The sequence below is a fragment of the Carassius gibelio genome, chromosome A4 (genome assembly GCF_023724105.1).
Source record: "Carassius gibelio isolate Cgi1373 ecotype wild population from Czech Republic chromosome A4, carGib1.2-hapl.c, whole genome shotgun sequence".
NCBI classification, from domain to species: domain Eukaryota; kingdom Metazoa; phylum Chordata; class Actinopteri; order Cypriniformes; family Cyprinidae; genus Carassius; species Carassius gibelio.
The window spans coordinates 29,562,240-29,588,336 of NC_068374.1; the positions used below are offsets into that span (position 1 = coordinate 29,562,240).

General features: G+C 41.9%; 2 protein-coding genes across 2 annotated transcripts in view; one reads left to right on the forward strand and one right to left on the reverse strand.

Annotated features, from left to right (window-relative positions):
• Nucleotides 1-12,700, reverse strand: LOC127971094 (EF-hand calcium-binding domain-containing protein 4B-like). The gene is made up of 7 exons (XM_052573882.1): nt 12,604-12,700; nt 1,792-1,876; nt 1,316-1,527; nt 1,276-1,284; nt 1,113-1,173; nt 471-501; nt 1-21 (listed from the first exon to the last, which is right to left on the reverse strand). Exons 1-7 carry the CDS (start codon nt 12,698-12,700, stop codon nt 1-3), a joined length of 516 nt encoding a protein of 171 aa, XP_052429842.1.
• Nucleotides 12,701-17,280: 4,580 nt separating this feature from the next.
• Nucleotides 17,281-26,097, forward strand: part of LOC127971100 (scavenger receptor cysteine-rich type 1 protein M130-like) — a 49,258-nt gene continuing 40,441 nt past the window's right edge. The window contains exons 1-5 of the mRNA XM_052573894.1: nt 17,281-17,623; nt 18,502-18,816; nt 25,065-25,423; nt 25,465-25,547; nt 25,595-25,782. Of these exons, the coding sequence (XP_052429854.1) occupies nt 17,281-17,623; nt 18,502-18,816; nt 25,065-25,423; nt 25,465-25,547; nt 25,595-25,782 (1,288 nt within the window). The remainder of the gene's footprint in view (nt 17,624-18,501; nt 18,817-25,064; nt 25,424-25,464; nt 25,548-25,594; nt 25,783-26,097) is intronic.

Genomic DNA, 26,097 nt, shown 5'->3' on the forward strand with positions numbered 1-26,097 from the left:
TCAAACATCATCTGAAAGTCGCTGCATGAAATAAATTATCCATCCGCCAACCCACACCTATTTTTCTCTGATTTTGATATCCACCCCAAACCTGAGAGAGGCACTGGATGGAGGACAGAAACCTCATCTGAGCCTTAAGGGGGTAACAGTAACAATAACATAAGAGGCGCTGCTAAATATAAAGCTCTAATAGGGCACATGTCCCTCAATGCTCATAGGCCTATTACTTTTCTTTCTTGCATGCAATAAGTTTACAACATTGAATTATACAAACTTGTGTAACCCACTGATTTAAATTAAATTTGTAGCCAAAATGTGTGAATTAAATAAATGAACATTTTTTCTCTTGTGGCGACACAAGGACAAGACTCTTGCCTGCTGCTCTTTATAATAAGAGCTTTGCTGCCATCTGCTGGACACATATACAAATGTATTTGATATGAAGTCAAATTAATATCTTTGGTATTTACCCATACTCTGTCTTCCTGCTCCCTCAGGACCCTTAAAGCATGAATTAAAATAAATAAAACAACAACAATAAAATAAAAAAATAAACAAGTTGTATTTACATATCAATGTTCATTAAAACACTTTTAAGATAATGATGATGATGATAATAATAATAATAATAATAATAATAAATACTTAATACATATATATATATATATATATATATATATATATATATATATATATATATATATATATATATATATATATATATATATATATATATATATATATAAAACGAAATATGTTTTGCTTGTGCAGTAATCTCATATCTAATTTATTCAACAGCTGAAAGTGTCTGATTATAGTGGAGATACTGAGAAAAACTTATTAGCATTGGGCTGGTCATGTGATCTCAACTTGGCTGCCAGCAGGCACATTTACTGGGCCTTTCAAAGTAAATAAACTACATATGGTTCACACAATCGGCAAAGTCACATTTTTGATTGCACTTTGAAGATTATGTCGGTTACTGTAGCTGTCTCAGTTATATAATTTATTTGTGGGTTGCAGCCGTGGCTGAAGTGTTACTAACATCACAGCTTAACAAAATATGTCAGTCTTTAACAACATGTTGCAGTTGTGTGTTTTTGAGTTCTTACCTGGCCAGATGTATCACATTAGCTCCAGTATAAGCACTGCACTCATAAAAATTCAAGTTTGCTCCCTATCAAATTTATCAAATACTATTAATCTGTGCTTACTGTGTTGAACGAGGTGATGCTAGATAAAGACAGAGCATATTATATATTATTAATAATTTACTATGATATACTGTGTGATTGACATCATAAGAGATGTCTACACCTCTGCTCAGCCTCCTTTGTCTGCACTTCTCTCTCATTCTTCATGTCCGATTTGTTGCCAAGGAGCATGACAGGTATAGGGTCGCCTACGGCCTCCTGTATGCTGGTCAGCCAGGGGCGGACTGATCTGAAACTGTCCTCCATTATGATGTCATAGATGACCACCACACCATCTGCCTTACAGAAAAACTGCTTGGTAATGCTGCGATACCTGCAGGGCACAGTGACATTGCTTTTTATTAAAGCTGGATGTTTATCATCAGTGACAAGTTGAGATTATGTTTTGGTTATGCCATAGATTACTCTAGACGACAAGCTTTTCAGAGATGCTTAAAAGGATAAGAGTACAGACTGTGGAACAAAAATAAAGAAATCAGACTCAAGCTAAATGTAAATGTCCTAAAAGACGATAATAATTGTATTAATGCAAAACTAACTCAATCCTGTTTGTACTATGTAGGTATCAGGGCCTTACCTTTCTTCATCTGCAGTGTCCCATAACTGAAGAGCCACATGACTGTCTCCCAAATTCAGAGTCTGCACACAGTCAATGTAAAGCACTGCAAAGCACAATGGAAAGGTTTTTTTTTTTTTTTTTTTTTTTGTGACATAAATTGTGACATAGTCCAAACACAATTGAAAAGCATTTGAATTTCAGATGTCTTACATGGAAACCTGTCAGTTCGTGTCGGGGTGGGAATATACTTTGGGGTGTATTTGTATTGGGAAATATTTTGTGGTTTTTACCCCAAATCTCTCACTGTTTGCACTCTGATTCACGTCAGCAAAACAACATTGCAGTTCTACTCTTGCATCTCACCGTATATTTTATTCCTCAGGAGAAAAGCATTTGGTTAATGGTGAATATTGACCAATAGTACCATGTGGCTTCACCTGTTAGCAGGGGATAGTACCTGCATTTGGGGTAAAAATAACAGACTTATTTATTGTGTAAGGTGCCAAGAATATAGGGAGACCCAGGTTTCACTGTCAGTCCTTTAACACGCATCTCTCGGAGCGGCAGCTGCCTTTAGTAGTGCATTTACCTCTATTGTTCAAAGCGTTTGGCACAATTGTCTTTGAGTGAAGTCCCCTCCCAATACAAACACGGCCCATAGTATTGTCTGTAGCAACCCTGATCAGTACGTATCCAGATCAGAGGGGTCACTGCAGTAACTCGGATCCAGTGCGTATCCAGACCAGATGGTGGATCAGCACCTAGAAAGGACCTCTATAGCCCTGAGAGACAGCGGAGACCAGGACAACTAGAGCCCCAGATACAGATCCCCTGTAAAGACCTTGTCTCAGAGGACCACAGGAAACAGATGATTCTTCTGCACATTTTGACTTTGCTGCAGTCTGGAATTGAACTGCTGGTTTCGTCTGGTCAGAGGAGAACTGGCCCCCCGAATGACACTGGTTTCTCACAAGGTTTTTTCTTCATTCTGTCATCGATGGAGTTTTGGTTCCTTGCTGCTGTCGCCTCTGACTTGCTTAGTTGGGGAACCCTTAATATCAAGCTATATCATTGACTTGATTGCACAGCTGGATGATACGTCGCTGAATCAATGATGAATTGACTTTAACTGAAAACTGAGTGTTTACTGTTGTCCCTTTTCATTATTACATACTATTTTCCTATTTATTTAGCTGCTTTGATACTGTATTTTTTAAATATTATAGGCTTATTGCTCATAATACATGGAAAATACAGCTGCCAATGGAGTTAGATTTTCCATTTGAAATTTGGCAGTCACCGTGCATTCATGAAAATGGAAACATAATGCAAGATTTGCAATTGTGTTTGGATTATGTAAATATAATTTGCAATTCCTTTTGAAAATTGCCCTTCTATAGACAGGCTCTATATCAGACCACACTGCTCTCAGTTGTAGATCTTTGCTTTAAAGCTTTCTAAGTGTTTGACAATAGTTCTCCCAAAAATGAAAATTATTCACCCTGGTCTGAAAGCTCACGGATTTCATCGAAAATATCTTAACTTATGTTGCGAAGATGAACGAAGGTCTTACGGGTTTGCAACGACATAAGTGGGGAGTAATAAATGAAATAATTTAAATTTTTGGGTGAACTACACCTTAACTACACTAAGCAGTGCACATCTACCTAGGCGTCTTTATATGCTTTATTTACATTTTAGGACATCTTTAAATTATTTAACATTCTTTTTATTTTTTTTTTTATTTTTTTTGTCAATGTCATTTCACTGTCATTTCAAAATGTAATAGTTAAACAGCTAGACACCAGTCTTTCAGAACTAATTTTCTTATTTGATTTTTGCATTTGCTGGAAACTGCTGTTGAAAATGTTGTTTGTCATTGGTACAAATTTTGACACATTTGTGATGGCATTAATATATATATTTTTACAGTCTAAATAACCTGTATTCTTCATTATTTATTAATCCATGATTGTCTTGTTGAGCATAGGCAAAATTATGAGAATAACCCAGAACCACAAAAATACAAATGGTAAAAATGACTTTATCTGGGGTTTTCACAATAGCCCAACCTGCTGGGATAACAGATAAATGTGTAAACCAGCATGCTGGGTTACTTTAGCCCAGCACGTGTCTGTCCCAATATTTACCCAGCACGTGTTCTTGCCAATTGGGTTATTTTTAACCCAGCCGTGTACCTGAACAATAACACAAGTATTTTACTCTTCCAGGGGCCTGTTCTTCGTACGTCACTAACTCAGTTAGCTGGATTTGAATGTTGACGATTTGGTGTGATCTTGGATCATTTGGTTCTTCGAAGCTCATCCCGGAGCTGCTGTCATAGCAACAGGTCCGTAAACTTAAACCTGCTCGGGAGCAGGCTTATTTCATGTAAACAGGATTAGATCGCTTCACTTCAACCAGAACTGATACTCAAAATATGTCTGCTACCACCGATACTTTATTACAAGAGTATCGTACTGATCCAGGGACAATAATTTAAAATAATAATCATTAAAAAAAATATTTAAAAATAATATAAAAATGCTGTGTAGTCCATAACAGCCTAGGCCTACTATAGACAGCCAGTTTTACTCACTGAAATATTTATTTGTCATAAAATTATTACTTCATAATTGTATTAAAGTCTTACACACATGCTATACAGATAATAGAGTCGTGCATTATTTTGAGTGATGACTGCTATTATAAGAGTGGCTTGATGGAGCGCAGGAGATGCAGATAACATGATATTGACCCTTAAGAAACTTTCATTAATGCTGTCACGTAACATCCATCCATCCATCCATCCATCATCTTCCGCTTATCCGGGGCCGGGTCGCGGGGGCAACAGTCTAAGCAGAGACGCCCAGACTTCCCTCTCCCTAGCCACTTCTTCCAGCTCTTCCGGGGGGACCCCGAGGCGTTCCCAGGCCAGCCGGGAGACATAGTCCCTCCAGCGTGTCCTAGGTCTTCCCCGGGGCCTCCTCCCGGTGAGACGTGCCTGGAACACCTCCCTGGGAAGGCGTCCAGGAGGCATCCGAAATAGATGCCCGAGCCACCTCAGCTGGCTCCTCTCGATGTGGAGGAGCAACGGCTCTACCAGGGGCGTCGCTAGGCCCTTTTTAGGGGGGCTTCAGCTGAACTTATGCCCAGCCCCCCTAAAAAATTATTTGATTAATTAATTAGTGATCGCTTCTGTCCCCTTTAAAAACTCATTTGAAACGGTGGCAAGCTGCATCAAGTTCCGGTGTTACGGTTTAACTGGTTACCGTGTTATCTGGTGACCAACTTCCTGTTTAGGTCTCCGCTGCAGATGTGCTGGAACGACGGCAGCAGATTCGCCGATTCTGAAAGCACAAACTGACGTGATATTAAGTGCCTAATAAACTCAGACTTGCTCATTGCATGATTTTGATATTCTTGCAGAGATAACAAGTTATATGTATGATCGCCCGTAGCGGCTGAAGTAAGTAGGATAAACAAAAAAATAAAATAAAGTACATCTGTGTTGGCACGGGTTTCGAACACGCGCTAAAAGACGACGCGCCGCGAGACGACACTCACGAACCACCGAGCCATCGATCTTTACATAAACAGTTCCAGATCTCTGGATTCAACACAGGACTCTCGGCGTCACATCGTGAAACGGGCTGAATCAAGGAACTGTGACCGTGTTAACTTGTGACCTCTGTTTGCAAGCCAAAATCCAATTTTACTGTTACTATAAGTTAACATTTCCAGCCAAAGCGCTTCTAATGCTGCTAAATGATTTGATACGATCTGAAAATTACTCATCGTCAAAAATTACGAATCCCATTAATGTAAACATGCATAACAACAGCCCAACGTTTAAGTAGCTTAGTTCCCATTGGTTCATTGGCAAAACACATTCTTACAGTGGCAGGCTGCCCACATACACTTCTTGGCTATGAACTTCAAAACTAGATGTACAGAAAGCATCATTTCACTTTGAGGAACAATATTTAATAATAATAGGTTGCACTACTTTGCTGTAAAGTGTAATTTACTTTGTTTAAATAACTTTGCAACATATTTTTTCTGCTTGAATGGTTGTGATTGTATGCATCTGAATTGAAATCAACTAGACACAAAGCACAATTGATTACATATAATTATCATTAAAGACTTACATGCAAAGACCATCAAAGTTTTGATTGAACCCAAATGGCCATTTCCGTTACAACCATTAAAGCTCGTGAAAATGTTCTGTGATGTTTAGATGATTTAGATAATATAATAGATAATATTTCACATAATCTTTATTAAACAAAATAGATGATAAACAAGTTAACACAGGCACATTGTCTTTAAAGTGCAACATGCATTCTTCACAGATTAATATCACATGTGACCTATGGTTTCACTGGAACTGTGTTGGTCAGCCTCCTATTGAGGAAGATTTGATTTGTCCTGCTTGTGTTTAAGTGTGTGTGTGGTAAAGCAGTGAAAAGTCCTCTAGAAGTGTTATATGAATTTGTTTTTTACCTTTGTTTATATAGTGCTTTATACAATACTGATTGTGTCAAAGCAGCTTTACAGAGTCAACAGGAAAATGGAGAACAACAGTCATTTTTCAGCTAAAGTCAGTTCATTGATTTAGTGATGGCATCGTCAAACCAATGAGCTTAGTGATTATGAACCAGTGAAATGAACCACTTCTGTGTACACTGTCTTTTGTAGCATGATTGATTTGAGCATTAACATTTCTTTGATTCATTTTGTTTTCTTTGTATTTTTCACAAATGTCTAGTACACCAAGATAAATTCCTTGTACCTATAAATCCATTGTATCTTACAATAAAAGGGATTGTGATGGTGAAAAATAACTTGTGGAGCATTGATTGAAAGATTTTGGAAATTTGTCATATACATATTTTGACATTGTGGCTGAGAGGTTGCATGGGAACAATGTCCCAACAGATATGGATCCATTTCGAAATCCTGATTTTTACTAGTGTTTTTGACACTCTTTAAAAGTTGTGGCTATTTAGTAACACTTTAAATGTTGTCTTGGATAGATGACAGGTGATATATATCTTTTTTATGTTGTAAAATAAGAAGTGTATGTGGGCAGCCTGCCACTGTAAGAATGTGTTTTTGCCAATGAACCAATGGGAACTAAGCTACTTAAACGTTGGGCTGTTGTTATGCATGTTTACATTAATGGGATTCGTAATTTTTGACGATGAGTAATTTTCAGATCGTATCAAATCATTTAGCAGCATTAGAAGCGCTTTGGCTGGAAATGTTAACTTATAGCAACAGTAAAATTGGATTTTGGCTTGCAAACAGAGGTCACAAGTTAACACGGTCACAGTTCCTTGATTCAGCCCGTTTCACGATGTGACGCCGAGAGTCCTGTGTTGAATCCAGAGATCTGGAGCTGCTTATGTAAAGATCGATGGCTCGGTGGTTCGTGACTGTCGTCTCGCGGCGCGTCGTCTTTTAGCGCGTGTTCGAAACCCGTGCCAACACAGATTTACTTTATTTTATTTTTTTGTTTATCCTACTTACTTCAGCCGCTACGGGCGATCATACCTATAACTTGTTATCTCTGCAAGAATATCAAAATCATGCAATGAGCAAGTCTGCGTTTATTAGGCACTTAATATCACGTCAGTTTGTGCTTTCAGAATCGGCGAATCTGCTGCCGTCGTTCCAGCACATCTGCAGCGGAGACCTAAACAGGAAGTTGGTCACCAGATAACACGGTAACCAGTTAAACCGTAACACCGGCAGCGGCAGGCGCCGTCGCCGTTTTAATGACGGACAAAAAAAATAAATAACATTTGCACGCATTCGCTGGTCAAAAACTATATATTGATAACAACAACATATAATTTGTTTTTACCATCGGAAAATCATAGCAGGTGCGCCCCCGCGCTGTTTCGTACTGGAACTTACACAAAGCAGCGAGTGATCCTCGTCACCTAGATAACTATATTTCTAAGAAATTTCTTCTTTGATTTATGATTGCTGATACACTTAATTTTTTAACATTTAGGATAATCATGTTATGGTATACTCTCCGAATACTCTCTGTATAAAAAGTAGTAAAACATGGTTTTACTACAGTAATGTAGTAGTAACTAAAAAAAATTACAGAAGATCACTGTGAAATCTTTATATTTTATCATGCAGAATGTAATTCATGATTCATTCCATTTTTACAGCAAAAACAGTAATATAGTGTAATATTTTTACAATTTTAAATAACTGTTTTCTATTTGAATATATTTTAAAATGTAATTTATTTTTGTGATCAAAGCTGAATTTTCAGCATCATTACTGCAGTTAGTACTCTTCAGTGTCACGTGATCCTTCAGAAATGCTTTTCACTGCAACTGTACTTTTCACACTATTTTTATTAATTTTTTCATTGCTGGCTTATTTTAGGGAAAGTGTAGTGAATAAGAGACCTTCAAGAAACCAACATCCCTGGTCCACCACAGTATCAAATTTTTGCCAGGTAGGCGGAAACATGTTGGATATGTTATAGTAACGGTATGGCTATAGTTTCTTATAATCTGGAATTGAGTTGTACCGTAGTGTTGGACATAATTACTTAAATTATATTTCAAAAAAGTTAGTCAAAAATACTTGACTCATTGCTTACCTTCCCCTCTTCTCAATGTAATTCATAATAATGTTAACCAAATAATACAAATTAGCTTATGAAACCAAACAGAATAGCTAAAAAAGAGAATATATATAATTGATATAAAAAAGGGAGGGGGGTGCCCTTTTTCAGTTTCAGCACATGCCCCTCAAAAGGTCTGTGCACGGCCCTGTTCCAAATAAAACATCTTTGTGGTGAAAAGTTATGCTAATAAATTAATGCCCATGCTAAGAGAACCTGTCGATGAAAGTTGGAAAGTTTGATCGGGAGTTTGGATATATCATAATCACACATTAAGAGAAAATTAAGGCCACCAAGTTGTGAAAACACTAATTGAGGAAAAACATTCCAAATAGAAGATGGTTGGGCTAGATATTGGTTCAGCCAATTAATTTTGAAAGTATTGTTGAGAGAATCAAAATCAATAAAGTTCAGACCACCATTATTTTACCCATTTAATATGACTGATTTTCTCAATTAATGAGATTTATTTTTCCATAGGAATTTTATTAGAACCTCATTAATTAATTTAGATGTGGGCCTATCCACAAAAAGAGATTGAGCTGCATAGGACAAACGAGACAAACCCTCTGCCTTAGCGAGCAGTGTTCTGTTTAGTGACAGATCCCTTTGTGACTAACAATTAAATTTTTTTTGTGGTTTGGTAATAATAGGTTTGAAGTTTGTTGAACACCTACATTCATCTTTATTAATTAATATACCAAGATATGTTACCCTATTTTTGACAGCAATATCCTCAATAGAAGTAAGAGAGCAATCTTTAATTGGAAGCAAGTCACATTTATTAAGGTTTAAAGTTAATCCTGAAGCTTTAGAAAAAGTCTGAAGAATACTCAAAGCCAATTTAATTTGTGATGAATCATTCAAGAATAAAAGCTGTATCATCTGCTAATTGACTAATTTTAATTTTAGTGTTACCAATTCTGATACCCTTTAATTGACTTTTGTTTATATGTGTGCTAAGGAACTGTGTTGCAATAAGAAACAGGTAAGGGGACACTGGACATCCTTGTCGAACTCCTCATTTAAAAAAAAATCTAGGTGAAGTGCCATTACTTAATTTAATAGAACTGTTTCCGTTTATGTAAAGCATTTGGACCATCCTGCAAAAAGCATCACCAAAGCCAATTTTTTGTAGAGCCTGAAATAAAAATTCATGTTCCAATGTGTCAAAAGCTTTGTAATAATCTAAAAAGAAAATGAAACAATCACTGTCTATTAAATCTGAATAATCTAACACATCTAAAACTAACCGTATATTATTAGAAATGTGCCTTTTCTGCATAAATCCCGATTGTGTTTCGTCAATTATGGAGTGCAAAACACATTTCAATCTTTTTGCTAAAACTAAAGCTATAATTTTATAATCATTATTTAATAATGTAATTGGATGCCAGTTATCTATTAAAAGGGGATCTTTATTTAATTTTGGGATAAGTGTTATTAAACCTTGACATAATGTGGCTGGAAGCAGTGTTTTCTCTATACTTTCCTCATAAACCTTTAATAAGAATGGTGCTATACTACAACTAAACAGCTTGTAAAATTCTGAGCTGAGACCATCTGTTCCGGGAGATTTGTTAGCTTTTAAAGTATTAATAGCTTCCTCTATCTCTTTCAGTGTAATAGAGGCATCACAAATTTTTTTATCTAAGTCACTTAGCTGGTTTATATTAGGTAAAGATTTAAAGAAGTCATTCATATATTGTTGGGATAATTTAGAAGTATACAAATCACTATAAAATTTGGCACAAAACTTAGCAATATTTTTTGGGTCATCACTAATATTACCATTAATCATTAATTTTTGAATTTGATTGTTTTTAGCTTGCTGCCTTTCCAGTCTGAAAAAGTATGCAGAGTTCTGTTCACCCTCTTCAATCCATTTTCTACGCGATCTAATAAATGCCCCTTCTGCTTTCTGTTTATATATGTTGTCTAATTTGCACTGTAATTCAGCCAGTTCAGCTTTTTCACAATCAAGTAAATCATCCATATTTTTGATAAAAGATTAGTGATTTTGTATATAACATAACAATATTTTCATCAGTTTTTTTCTTTTTTGCCACATCACTACTAAATTTTCTAAGATATTTGCCAATTTCGTATTTAGTAAATTCCCAATTTTTGCTGTAACTGTTCTCATCTTTTGCTTTATTCCAATTTTTTTGAATTATCTTTTTGATTTCATCTTTTACTTCATTATAAGAGAGAATAGAATTGTTAAGTTTCCAGTAAGAACAAAACCCACGCACATCATCAGAAGCAAGGAAATGGGCACGAATAAAGATACTCTTGTGATCAGAAAAGAGAGATGGTAAAATATCAGAAGAGGTATTGTAAAATTCTTTAGAAACAAGCCACATGTCAATTCGGGACTGGGAGGAGAGAGCGTTATTACTCCATGTGAACATCTTTTGAGAGGGATGTAACTCCTTCCAACTATCAATCAAAGAGAATCTTTGCATAAACATTTTCAAATATAAACTACTATTGTCAGACAGTTTTGGAGGCCATAGGTCCATGCTGCTATCTAAAGCCACATTAAAATCACCACCAAAAATAAGCATGGAATTTGGGTACTTAGTCAATAATTTCAATACATGTTCCTCTAAGCGATTAATAAAGGCTTCATTTTTTTTCTTCTGATTATAACCGTAAACACAAACAAGGATACAAGTCAAATTTGAAATTTCAGTCACGAGACTGATAAAGTGTCCATCTACGTCACTTTCACTGAGTAACACCTTCCCTTTAAACTGATTTTTTAAAATGCATACACCGGCTGAATGTGACGTGCCATGAGACATCCATATGTCCAGACCCCATTGTGATCTCCAGAAATTAAGATCCTCTACTGATGAGTGACATTCTTGGAGGAAACAAAAGTCAGTTTTAAATTGTTTGAGATAAAAGAAAACAGCCTTTCTCTTAGTGAGATTTCTTAGTCCTCTAGCATTTAAAGAAACAACAGATAAAGACATGAGAAGAAACAAAAAAAAAAAACTAAAAAAATTGCCTACAAAATAAATAAAACAATTAAATAGTTTGTCAAGTTTTTCGTCGGGTGTCATTTTAAATTATATGACGTCATTACATTGCCGTCTTGCCATCAGCCAATCGCTGCACTGCTGATCATGGTTTCGAGTATCGATACATTACCCCTTTTAAGCCAACACATGAACACGCAATTATCTCAGATAACTCAATCGAGTGATACTAAACATACACAACAGGTGTGTTCGAAGAACCCAATTAGCCGGATCATGATTAGCACGATGATATCATCTTGGATGTGTCACTTGATCTCGGATGTAATAAGCGACGTACGAAGAACGGGCCCCAGGTGTATGCGTACAATAATGTTAGTATTGACTTTTTAAAAAATCCAGTAAATAAGTCAAGTTTGAGGAGAGAGACTGTTACTCAGGTCTCAATGCTCAGATCTCGGTGCGCGCGAGAAGAGATTGAGAAACCTGTTCAGCTCGCGGTCAGAACAGTAGATACGTTTATAGAGTGACACAGAAGCATGGGATAAAATTATTCACAAATTTACTAAACAAATGCACAATTATCTATTAACTTGTTAAATGTATCTTACTATCCTCAACCAAATGTCTGTCAACTTGTGTCTGTGGAATTCAGAATTATATGTATCTGCAGCGGTTTCTACAAATAGAAACATGTTTGTGAATACAGATTTTTTTGTTTTGCGTTTAGCAGAATTTGTGTATGCAGCAAGGAAGATGTGCGTTTGTGGATCAAGTGGCACTCGTGCATTCGTTGGCGTCTTTTCTGAGTCAATCCTTGTTTGATTCATTTGGATTTAGAGACTTTCTTTTCGCAGTATTTAGCATTTCACAACCCACACACAAACAACTACTACAAATTAATAAGACCCCGCAATAGTAATCATGGTTGCTTAGTAACGGAATAAATGGGCGTTATGTAGCCTTATCAGGATACACAAATGTAATAACTATAATCATTTACAGTTGCACCAAGAAACTAAGCATTCAGATTACAGTTACATTTTGTAAAATCAGGATTACACTGGTTTCATTTAAAATTCAATGAGTATTAAGACATAACGCTATATATCCAGGCAGCCATGCACAGTTCCTGGTTCTTGTTGTGATATGTAATACGTGTGTACGTGTGTGTACGAGTATACGTGAGCCGGAAGTGTATGTTATATTGAACATGTGAATCCTTAGTAAAGATGTTCTGATCCATCTCTGATTCTGTAGAGTAATACTTCATGGTGGCAGCGGTAAAACAACTATAGTATCATCCACGTGAGTGTTCGTGACCAATGAAGCAAGGAAATTATGCTCGAGCCCAATCTGTTTAACGTTAGATAGCTGTGTGAATACCGTGGGAGTCCACTCTGTGACACGCTCTCTTATACACGTGTGGGATCGTAAAAGAGCATTGTCTGCGTGATAATTGCTTATCAGTCCGAGGATACAACAAAATACAGAAAAGGACGACTACTTTTAACGTGAGTACAAGATACATGTGCAAAAATGGCGGCACATCTACCAATGATGAACTGGTCTGTGCTTATTCCAGAATCCATGACCAGCAACATTCTGACTCAACTCCATGCAGCCCACCAAGGTATCGAAAAAACATGCAGGTTGGCTAGAGAAAGTGTATATTGGACAAAAATAAACACAGACATTGAAAAAATGTGCAGAACACCAAGATGCACAACCAAAAGAACCTCTCATTCCACACAAAACTCCCACAAAGCCATGGCAATACCTGGCATCAGATCTGTTCGAGATCCATGGCCATCAGTACCTACTTACCGTGGACAGATATTCTAAGTATCCATTAGTTGATGAAATGCCCATACCAGTAAGTAGCCATGCAGTTGCACAAAAAATGCAATGTTACATGTCTTTATTTGGTCAACCAGATGATAATGACAGATAATGGACCGCAGTACACGGGACAACCTTTCAGGAAATTCGTAACTGATTGGGGAATAGAACATATCACAAGTTCACCACACTATCCAAAAAGCAATGGATTTATTGAACGACATGTGAGACACATCAAATCAATCATCAAAAAAAACAATACAACACAAAGGAGATGTACAAGTGGCTCTGATGTAGGTGCGAGCGACACCCATTGACAGTGATTTACCATCCCCTGCAGAATTACTCCTCGGCAGACCAATCACCACACTCCTACCAAGTCATACAGATCCAGGTAAACTGGAACACAGACAGCGCCTGGAAAAAAGGATTACAAAAATGAAAACACACCATGACCAATGTAGTGGTAGGGACTTACCACCATTGTTTCGTGGACAGAGTGTAAGGGTCCTAGACAAGGAGAGGAAAACTGGCACCCAGGAACTATTGTGGAAAGATGCAAGGAGCCGAGAAGTTACCTGATCCAAACACCAAATGGAAACACAGTCCGACGTACTAGGAGCCAACTCCGTGAAATGTATGTAACACACACACAGAAAATACAGAAAAAAGTACAGTTTGCTGAAACACCCCAAAAAGATGAGGTGGAACAAAGCCACAAGAATCCAGTGGAGAGCAAAATAACACAACCTCTTGATACAAAAACAGACAATACAGGTACTGAGACAAGACCAACACGCACAAGGTCTGGACGGGTCATTATCAAGCCAGCCCAATACAAAGACTTTGTGTAAAGCTGAAGTAATAGTCAAACAGTAAAAAGAATACCAAATACGGACTAAGTGTGTATTTTTCACTTTTAGTGTATTATTCTCCTCAAACGAGAGATGACTGAGACGCTGCTACAGTAAATTAATTACGCTGCTTTCTGCTGTGAAAAAGGTTTTAAAGTATGTAATTGTCACAGTTATTTTGTTTTCAAAGAGGATAAAGGAAATAACATAGTTGTACAGTTTAAGCTATGCCTGAAGACTCTTGCTTTAACAAAGACTACTCAACTAACTTGAACTTTTGCAGTTACGAGTCCGACTAGCATGGAAATCATAAAGTTAGCTAAATTCAGTGTTTGATTTAAAGCTCCATGGTGTGCATAACTGCAGTTGTAAGTTTTCTGTCGGAAATGAGCCTAAAAATGTAGATCTGATCCCACCCGGATCAGTCAATGAAATAAAATAAAGTTAAAGAAATGAAAAATGTATAAAAATAAAAACTGTAATTCTAAACTGACACTAGATTAATGCATAGCCTTTTATGTATATATACGGGCTTTAATAGCTAAATAGTGAAACAAGACACGGTTTTTAATAGTTTAAAATACTTTTTACTATAGATTTTATTATCTTTAATTTTAAAGTCATAATAAAAAAAAAAATTGCTTTTTTGATTTACATATCTTAAAGTAATCCAAAAGTAAGGGGTGTGTAGAACAATTGAACATATATATTTGTTATTTTCAATATTTTGCATTTAAAATAAACGTCTAAGTGTCTGTTCAGTCGTCCCTATAACAGACAACACAATTTAATAATTGTGGTGGTGCTTAAGCAATAAAAACAGTTGTAAATGATGTACATAATACACATACTCATCTTTGTTTCAATAAAATGTAAAAAAAAAAAAAAAAGAAAGAAAAAAATGTTTTACTATAAGATTATATGCAATATCAAATTATTTTAATTTACAGTCAAATGTTTTCCTCCATTTCACGATTTCGGAGCACAAGATCCTGAACATGATGCATGATGGGATACACTAAGCCTTGAATACTGCTTAGGAGCAGAATCGTGTTTAGGTGTAGTGTGCATCAAAGGAACTGAACTGATACATTTTTAGAGGTGCTTGCAGCTCTCTCTGTTGGTCAAAATATTTACAAAGTTACATGACTGCTCTGATGACCAACAGCAGCGGTACACAAACCATGCCAGTGTTTGGGGCCCCCTGTGGGACCCCCCCTTCCCTGAAATGGGATTTTTTTTTTTGCCACATTATAAAAATCGTGTTACACCGGGGACTATGTTAACATTTTTGGTGCCAATTCTCCTTAAGTTTGCATGTTATTTAGACATCAGACAAGAATTAACATACAACAGTGGTCTCTGCCTAATATAATATAATAAGTTCTCATATAACATCTGTTTTTCTCTTAAATCACACAACAGTTCCATAAGAGCTTTGTTTCAATGAGATATTGTGCATTTGCCTAATCTTTATTAATATCAGAATAAAGTAAAAGACAATATTGTTTGGAAAAAGGTTTTGTTTAATACCTAATCAGTATTAAATTACAAACAAGGTTTAGGAAGTATCATTCAAAATTATACACAGGATTTACTCAGCCTAATATTATTTGTTCAAATTTAAATCTGATATTGATTTTAGTTGCTCCTTTTGTGTCAGTTGCCCTGAGACTGTGGTACATTTGTTTTGGCATTGCCCTTTTGTAAAACTATTTTGGCAAAATGTATGTGATTTTATTGTGCAAAATATTGATAATCATTTTGTTTTGTTATGGAAATATGTATTATCGGTATACTAGAGAAGAGCAAAAAAACATGTTTACATGATAAATCTTATTATTTTTTTAAAGGCAAAATTTCATATTCACAAATGTAAGTTCTCATGCAAAAGAAAAACTAACTTTATTGATGCTATACGATTTTCTGTTAAAAAAAAGCTTAAAAGTTTGAAAACGCTTTAATATTTTTGTATAAATTTGTATTTATATACAGCCCCTCTAATGTGAAAAGTTTATTTAATGTATAATGTTTGTATTATGTATACTGTTTGTCATATACATGTAATTTGATCTTGTTCAAAAAAGAAATAAAAAAGAAGTCTGTCTGGAAAAAGAGAGACGCTCCCAAGGACAAGACTCTTATCTGCTGCACTTTACAATAAGAAGTGTTTTGCTGCCATCTGCTGGAAAAATTACACATTACAAGGATAAGCACTTAAAAATGTCTTAAGTTTAATATGATGCAAAATTAACATATTTAGAACAGAAAACAATGTTTATTTACAGATCTTGTCAGAATAGTCTTCTGCTGTTGAACACAATCAGTCCAGTTCATTTGATAATATATTAACATACTGTTTATTTTATTATTGTTTAGACCATCATAATGGTGAAGTAAAATCCACCCAATATTATGCACTTTTGTTTCTAAAAATAGCTTTAAATAGTTTTGTTCAGTTTATTCTAATTTATAAATTTATAGCAAAAATAGCATTTTTAAAAAGTTTCAGTAAGTGAGCAGTCATCAGTGCTTGTGTCTGCTGTGTTCAGGTTCAGGTTTTGATGCTGAATATAAGCTGCAGTGTTTCTGTATCAGTCTGCTTTAAGTTTAGTGTGACTTTATCTCCACACTGACTTCTGATGACACGAGTCTGTCCTCAGTGAAGTGTCTCTCACGCTGGAGGAGGAGTCCCGCTCATCAGCGCTCACACTTTATTGATAAATATGGAGAAAATAAAAATGCTGCTTTCTGATTTGTCACTGATTGTGTTTGATGATTTCCTCTGTTGTGTCTAATAAGGTAACAGTGAGTGTCATTGGCAGCTGTGAGTCTCTCTCTCTCTTTAGGGGGCTGACAGGAGCCAGTTTCTTCAGTGTGTTTGAGGGAGCAGAGGAGAAACTTTGGTGCTTAACTAATTCGTTTTTTGGACAAACAAAGTGATGGAAAACTGTCTGTTACTTATTTTATTGTCTTCACTGGTTACACTCATCAGTGCTAGTAAGTACACTCAGCGACAGATGAAATTCTATTTATTTTTTTAAACATTCTATATTGTATTGATTTATCTGTGATTATGCAATTAAATGTTATTCTTATAACTTTTATATGGTTAATATTTTATTGTTGTATGCTAATTAAAAATGCTTATTTTATGATGTATCCCTCATGGACAGACAGTGTGAATGTGAGGCTGGTGAATGGTAACAGTCGCTGTGCTGGACGAGTGGAGGTTCTTCATGATGGTCAGTGGGGAACAGTGTGTCATTATAACTGGGATATGAATGATGCTGCAGTGGTGTGTGGAGAGATGAGCTGTGGAGAGGCTTTACAAGCACCAGTAATTTCTTACTTTGGACGAGGATCAGGAAAAATCTGGATGGATGAAGTGCAGTGTAAAGGATCAGAGTCTACACTGAAGGACTGTAGATCATTAGGATGGGGTAAACATGATAGCGGCTGTGCCTATCATAATTATGATTCTGGAGTCATATGCTCAGGTAAGTGATTTCATGCAGCTCATTGTTTAATCACTTATCGACCTTTCTTCTCTTAACACAACATAAGCAATATACAATAATTTTATAGAATTTGTTTCAGAGCTAGCTATAAACAAATAATTTGCAATTAATTGTGATTGTATTGTATTGTAATGTATTGTAATGTTCTGACATGATTTTGTTTATGAATTGACAGTTTTTTAATTACAATATTCAACTGAAGGATAGACTTAATCACTCACAGTTGTTGTTTGTTTGTAACATTCACAGTAAGACAGCTTCACTCACCATGACTCTAATTTAATTGGTTTTGTGTATTATGCAAATATGTAGAAAGATTTACAAGACTTGCTGATGGACCTCACCTGTGCTCCGGGAGGTTAGAGGTTCTTTATGGGAACACATGGTACGCAGTGTGTGACGCTGCCTTTGACCAGAAGGATGCAGAGGTTGTGTGTAGAGAGCTGGACTGTGGGGCTCCTGTACAGGTGCTGGGAGCTGCTGCTTTTGGCAAAGGAGACGCTCAGATGTGGAAACAAGAGATTCAGTGCAGAGGAAATGAATCAACCATTCGATTGTGTCCAACTTCAAATGATATAAAGTGCTCTCAAGACAACAATGTGGGACTTATTTGTTCTGGTAAAATCTCACTGTTTATCCTGTCAGTTAATTAATAAATCAAATCCAACACTTTAATCGCTACTGTAAATATATTAGATCCAATTGTTTTATCAACATTTCTAATGAGCATGTTATGCATTATGAATGGTAATACAACAATAGCAACAAATGAATAAATAAATTAATAAACAATCAGTTCTCTCCTCTAAACTACCCTCATCTCATGTCTTGTTTAAATATATTTTAATTTCCTGTAGGTTACACTGATCTCAGACTGGTCAATGGTCCTGACATCTGTTCTGGTCGAGTTGAATGTCAGTACTTTAGTAAATGGGGCACAGTGTGTGATGCATGCTGGGATATGAGAGCTGCCAATGTCCTCTGTAGACAGCTGAATTGTGGGATTGCTGTGTCTGTTGTGGGATCAGACTGGTTTGGAGAGGGAAGTGTTGAAATCTGGACTGATGTGTTTGATTGTGACGGGAATGAAACAAAACTCTCAGAATGTTCCATCTCTTCATGGAGTCGAGCTGAATGTTCTCATAGACGAGATGTTGGAGTCATCTGCTCTAGTGAGTCTACATTACTGGAACATTTTACTGGAAGACTTAATCTTATACAAAATGCTGTATATATTCCCTATACCAGGGATAGGCAACTTCGGACCTGGAGGGCCACTGCAGAGTTTAGCTCCAACCCTAATTAAACATGCCTGAACAAGGCAATCAGTGTTTTCGGATTACTAGATCGATACAGGCAGATGAATTTTTATGAGGGCTGAAGCTAAACTCTGCAGGATAGTGGCCCTCCAGGACCGGAGTTGCCTATCCCTGCCCTATACGTTTCAGATTGAAGATTAATGCTTGTGTCATTTAAGTTCCCTTTCAGTCGGTCACGTTCGACGTTACGATTGGGATCTCGCCCGAGAGCCCAATCACCTTCGAGTGGTACAAAACGAGCCAATGGTACACAAAGTACCTTGGTCTGCGGAATTTGCATCGCGAGCTCCGCCCCATACGGGCCGATTTGCGTCTTTTTAAAGATGTCATTTCGCCCGTGTGTTTCTGGGTGCGGTCGATATATCGCTCCTCGTGACGGTCACGATCGCTGTGTCACATGTCTGGGCTTCCAGCACGCTGAGACTGCGTTCGTGGATGGCTCATGTTCTCATTGCGGGGACATGACCATCTCGGCGTTGAGATCGAGACTCGATTACCTTAAAAGGTATAGAGTCCCCTCTGCCACACCCCGTTCTAGCTCTTCTTCTCGTAAGAGAGCTACTTCGGCTGGTGGCCAGGGTGATCTGAGGGTTACCGTGTGGGCTTCCCTGACGAGCGAACCTCCTCGGGCCACACCCCCCTCACATACGCCGCAGCCGGTTGAGTTCCCGGATGAGTTTGCTGGACCCTCTCAGGCTCCTGACATCTCATTCGGGGCTCGCGAAGAGGACCGTATGTCGATCGCCGCATCACAAGGCGGGCTTGAGTCCTCGGGAGATGAGGGTTCGGCTGCGTTGCCTCCCTCGGGAGTGCCAGCGTTGTCCGAGTCTGATCCCGAGCTGACGGCCGTGCTTTCCCGGGCAGCGGAGAGCATCGGGCTTGAGTGGAATCCTCCACCCTGTCCTGAGCGCTCGAGGCTGGATGATTGGTTCCTGGGGGCTGCTCATGCGGATCGCCAGCACCCCCCTCTGGTTCCTTTCTTCCCGGAAGTGCACCAGGAAGTAACTAGTTCATGGAAGGCACCTTTAACTGCCCGAAACCGTTCTGGTTCTTCCTCCGCCTTCACTGCCCTCGATGGCGGGGCGGCCAAGGGGTATGCTGGGATTCCCCCGGTGGAGCGTTCTGTTGCGATGCAACTGTGTCCACAGAGCGCCTTCGCTTGGCGTGGTGGTCCCAAGCTGCCCTCCAAAGCCTGTAAGTTCTCATCCACGCTTGTGGCCAAGGCTTACAGAGCTGCGGGCCAGGCCGCTTCTGCCCTGCATGCCATGGCCTCACTGCAGGTCTATCAGGCCAAGCTGCTCCGGCAGCTGCACGAGGGCAGTGCTGACCCAGGGGTTTTGCAGGAGGCGCGCACTGCAACCGACCTCGCTCTCTGGGCGACGAAGGTCACTGCGCGCTCCTTGGGTCAGGTGATGTCCACTTTGGTGGTCCAGGAGCGCCACCTATGGCTGAACCTGGCAGACATGAGGGAGTCTGATCGGGCTCAGCTCCTCAACTCCCCGGTCTCCCAGGATGGCCTCTTCGGCGACGCGGTAGAGAGCTTTGCCCAGCAGTTCTCTGCCGCCCAGAAGCAGTCTGAGGCCATCAGACACATCCTGCCCCGGCGGCCCTCTGCTGATTCCACCCCGCCGCCGGCGCAACCTCAGCCTGCTCGTCGCCGAGGGCGCCCCCCTGCGGCCTCCTCCACTCCCGCTCGGCCACAGCAGCAGCCTTCACCCCGGCTGCAGCGAGGAGATGGCCGCAGAAGGGCGGTGCAACCCGTCTCTGCCCCTAAACCTGCCAAACGCCAGGCCAAGCGGCGTTCCTGAGACGGGCGACCTGGAGTTGGAGACGTCAGCTCATCAGGAGATGGTAGCAGGACCACTCCTTCCCCCGGAGGAGGGCCGGGGGAGAATCCTTTGTTCTCGTTTTCCTTTTGTTCCGCCACTGGCCCTGCGGCCAGTGGTACACAAATCTTCACTAAAAGAGCTGTTTCCTCTACCTCCAGGTCCCAAGAGGCCACGAATGACAGCTGGCGACGTGCTTCCTCGCCGCTCTCGTTCCCCTCTCCCCTTGCCAATTTCCATGCAAAGACGGCTCAAGAACGCTTCGCCTTCTCATGCCCTCTTTGCCACTTGGAGTCAGACGAGTGCCCGCACTCCGCCCCCGCTAAGGGACACTATGCCTCCCATGCCGGGGCTGTCTGCTCCACCACGCTGCCCCACTGTGGGTACGCCTGTAGTCCCCTTGACCCCGCTGGTTCGGTTCCTGGGAGCCTGGCTAGAGCTCCCCAGGCCTTCCCGCTGGCTCATCCGGACGCTCAGGCTCGGCTACGCGATTCAGTTCGCCCGGCGTCCCCCCAGGTTTCGGGGTGTCCACGTGACGATGGTGGGCAAAGATGCCCCTGTCATGCGCGCGGAGGTCGCGACCCTGCTGGCAAAGGGCGCGATAGAGCCGGTCCCTCCAGCCGACATGAAGTCCGGCTTTTACAGCCCTTACTTCATAGTACCCAAGAAGACAGGTGGGTTACGGCCAATCCTGGACCTGCGTGCCTTGAACCGAGCTCTGCACAGACTCCCGTTCAAGATGCTAACGCCCAAGCGCATTTTCGAATGCATTCGTCCGATGGATTGGTTTGCAGCGATCGACCTGAAGGACGCGTACTTTCATGTCTCCATTCTTCCTCGACACAGACCGTTTCTTCGGTTTGCTTTCGAGGGGCAGGCATATCAGTACAAGGTTCTCCCAATCGGGTTGGCCCTCTCTCCCCGCGTCTTTACGAAGGTTGCGGAGGGAGCCCTGGCTCCTCTCAGGGAACAGGGTGTCCGTATCCTCAACTACCTCGACGACTGGCTGATCCTAGCTCACTCTCGAGAGCGGTTGTGCGAGCACAGGAATCTGGTGCTCAGACACCTCGCCCGACTGGGTCTTCAGGTCAACTGGGAAAAGAGCAAACTCTCCCCTGTGCAGAGGATCTCTTTTCTCGGTATGGAAATAGACTCGGTCGCCATGTTCGCGCAGCTTACAAACGAGCACGCGCAGTCACTGCTGAGTTGCCTGAGACAATTCGAGGGCAAGAGAGCGGTTCCAACTGTTTCAGAGGCTCCTGGGGCATATGGCGTCCGCGGCGGCAGTCATACCACTCGGGCTACTCCATATGAGACCGCTTCAGCACTGGCTTCACGACCAAGTCCCGAGATGGGCATGGCAACAGGGCACGCTCCGAGTGACCATCACTCCGGCCTGCCGTCGATACTTCACCCCGTGGTTGGACCCCTCGTTTCTACGGGCCGGCGTGCCCCTAGAACTGGTGTCCAGACATGTTGTTGTGTCAACAGATGCCTCTGCCACGGGCTGGGGTGCCATGTGCAATGGGCATGCTGCGTCAGGCTCCTGGACAGGACCCCGACTTCAGTGGCATGTCAATTGCCTCGAGTTGCTAGCAGTACGTCTTGCTCTGCACCGCTTCAGGGCCCTGCTGAAGGACAAGCACGTTCTGGTCCGTACGGACAACACTGCGACCGTAGCGTACATCAACCATCAGGGTGGTCTACGCTCCCGCCGCATGTCGCAACTCGCTCGCCATCTCCTCCTGTGGAGTCACAAGCATCTGAGGTCGCTTCGTGCCATTCACATTCCAGGCAGGCTCAATCGTGCAGCCGACGAGCTCTGACGACAGCAGTCTCGCCCCGGGGAATGGAGACTCCACCCCCAGTCGGTTCAGCTGATTTGGGAACACTTCGGAGATGCTCAGGTAGACCTGTTTGCCTCTCCAGAAAATTCCCACTGCCAGTTGTTTTACTCCCTGACCGAGGGCACCCTCGGCACGGACGCCCTGGCACACAGCTGGCCGCTGGGCCTGCGCAAGTATGCGTTTCCCCCAGTGAGCCTTCTTGCACAGACGTTGTGCAAGATCAGGGAGGACGAGGAGCAGGTCCTCATGGTTGCGCCTTTTTGGCCCGGCCGGACCTGGTTCCCCGAACTTGTACTCCTCGCGACAGCCCCTCCCTGGCCAATTCCTCTGAGGAGGGACCTTCTTTCTCAGAGACGGGGCACCCTCTGGCATCCACGTCCCGATCTGTGGAACCTACATGTGTGGGTTCTGGATGGGTCACGGAAGGTTTAGGTACCTTGCCACCACACGTGGTAGCTACCATCACTTCAGCTAGAGCCATGTCCACCAGACATGCCTATGCTTTGAAGTGGAACCTCTTCGTCACTTGGTGTTCTTCACGGCGTGAGGACCCCTGGAAATGCCCGATTGGGTCAGTGCTTTCCTTTCTTCAGGAGGGGTTGGAAAGAAGGCTGTCTCCGTCCACCCTCAAGGTCTATGTGGCTGCCATTTCGGCTCACCATGACCCTGTTGAAGGTAAGTCTCTTGGAAGGCACGATCTGATCATCAGGTTCCTGAGAGGAGCAAGGAGGCTCAATCCGCCTCGCCCTCAGCAAGTCCCCTCTTGGGACCTCGCAGTGGTTCTATCAGCACTGCAGAGAGCTCCCTTCGAACCCTTGCTCTCAGTAGAGCTAAAGTTTTTATCTTTGAAAACTGCGCTCCTGACGGCTTTGGCTTCGGTGAAGAGGGTCGGGGACCTGCAGGCATTTTCAGTTGACGAAGCGTGCCTGGAATTCGGGCCGGCTAACTCTCACGTTATCTTGAGACCCCGGCCTGGGTACGTGCCCAAAGTTCCCACCACTCCTTTTAGGGATCAGGTGGTGAACTTGCAAGCGCTGCCCCTGGAGGAGGCAGACCCAGCCCTGGCGCTGCTCTGTCCAGTACGTGCGCTCCGCACCTACGTGGACAGAACTCGGTGCCTTAGGACCTCAGACCAGCTCTTTGTCTGTTACGGAGGCCAGCAGAAGGGAAAGGCTGTCTCCAAGCAGAGGTTATCCCACTGGATAGTGGATGCTATTGTCCTGGCTTATCAGGCTCGAGACCTGCCATGCCCCCTAGGGGTGAGAGCTCACTCAACTAGGAGCGTAGCTTCCTCCTGGGCGCTGGCGCATGGCGCCTCGCTAGCAGACATCTGTAGAGCTGCGGGCTGGGCGACACCTAACACATTCGCAAGATTTTATAATCTCCGTGTAGAGCCCGTGTCCTCCCGGATACTCGCCCCTTCGGGCCAGTAAGGACCTGCTCGGTGTCAATCCGCTTGCTGCGCCATTCCACTCCGCGGACTGGATGCGTGCGCTATTCCCCTCAGGTGAGTTCCTCAGTCAGAACCCTGGGTTCCTCCAGCACTGTTGATGTCCAACACTTGCGTACATGCCCCTTGGTCAGCCATGTGTGGGACTAGGTGCCTCCATGTGTCGTGATTCCCCTTCTGGGTAATCCCACGTGTGTATGTCCACAGGACCGCAGCATGTGTCTTTCCCTTGGCAAGCCCTTGCCAGCTCTGTCGTTGAAAATTCCACCCTGCGGGCTGGGTACCTCAGAGTTCTTATTTATCACCACCTTGGTAGATACCTGCTTTCTGTAAGTCCTCCCACGGGCAGGCAGCCTGCTAGCATATGTCCAGCTGGAATATGCTCCCCAGCGTATTCTGTGCGAGCTGTAGGCCCTCACTCGTGCTGGCCTCACGACAGGGTGCTATCACTCACACGGGTCGCTGGAAGACAGCCATGTGGCGTTTTGTAAGGGACCCCATTCGTAATGTTGAACGTGACCGACTGAAAGGGAACGTCTTGGTTACGTATGTAACCCTCGTTCCCTGAAGGAGGGAACGGAGACGTTACGTCCCCTTGCCACATCGCTGTTCCGCTGAACGGCCGGGTCACTGGCTCGGCTCCTCAGCGAAGACTTGAATGCGAGTTGCTCGCGTTGCTCCTTATATACCCGCTCTGCGGGGCGGAGCTCGCGATGCAAATTCCGCAGACCAAGGTACTTTGTGTACCATTGGCTCGTTTTGTACCACTCGAAGGTGATTGGGCTCTCGGGCGAGATCCCATTCGTAACGTCTCCGTTCCCTCCTTCAGGGAACGAGGGTTACATACGTAACCAAGACGTTTTTAATTTACTTATATAAATGTAATACTGACATAAAGCATATTTATTATATAAATGTTCCTCTGTGGTCTTTAACACATTTGCAGTATTTTAGTAAAATGTCAGATCTTTCACTCAGATTCCTCTCTGGCTCTTCATGACGGTCTGGTGCGGTTGTCTGGAGAGAGACAGTGTGAGGGGGAGGTGGAAGTTTTCATCCATCAGGTCTGGAGGAGAGTTCTGCTGGACTCCTGGAGTCTCTCTGAATCCTCTGTGGTCTGCAGACAGCTGGGCTGTGGCTCTGTGCTGAACTTCTCTGGCTCCTCTTCATCCAGTCCTGAACACAGTCATGAGTGTGTGACGGGCTTCCAGTGCTCTGGGAGTGAAGCTCATCTGGGGAACTGCAGATCTCCACGAACTCTCAACTGCAGCTCCACACAACAGCTGTCAATCACCTGCATCGGTGAGAAGAACAACATCTGGACAGATTCTTCAGTTGTTTGTGATCAATAATGTGTTTTTCTTTCTCTGAATATCAGGTCGGGGGTCCATCAGGCTGGTGGGTTCTGGGGGAGACTGTGCAGGGAGGCTGGAGGTTTTTCACAGCGGCTCATGGGGGACAGTGTGTGATGACTCCTGGGATATTAAAGATGCTCATGTGGTGTGCAGACAGCTGCAGTGTGGAGTGGCCCTCAGTAACCAGCCGGTACCAGCCTGGTTTGGTCCTGGTTCTGGACCCATATGGCTGGATGAGGTGGAGTGTGAGGGGAATGAGACGTCCCTGTGGAGCTGCTCTTCTTCAGGCTGGGGAAAACATGACTGTCAACACAAGAAGGATGTAGGAGTCATGTGCTCAGGTAAACTGTCAACACAACCTCCTTGTGTTTGTGGGGCAGCTGTGGCCTAATGGTTAGAGAGCTGGACAAGAAGGTCACCGGTTCGAGTCTTGGTGCCGTACAGGAGTTGTAGGTGGGAGGGAGTGAATGAACAGCGCTCTCTTCCACCCTCAATACCCATGGCTGAAGTGCCCTTGAGCAAGGCACTGAATCCCCAGTTGCTCCCCGGGCGCTGGATCTATAGCTGCCTACTGCTCCGAGTGTGTGTTCACAGTGTGTTCACTTTTCACTGCTGTGTGTGTGTGCACTTGGATGGGTTAAATGCAGAGCACCAAT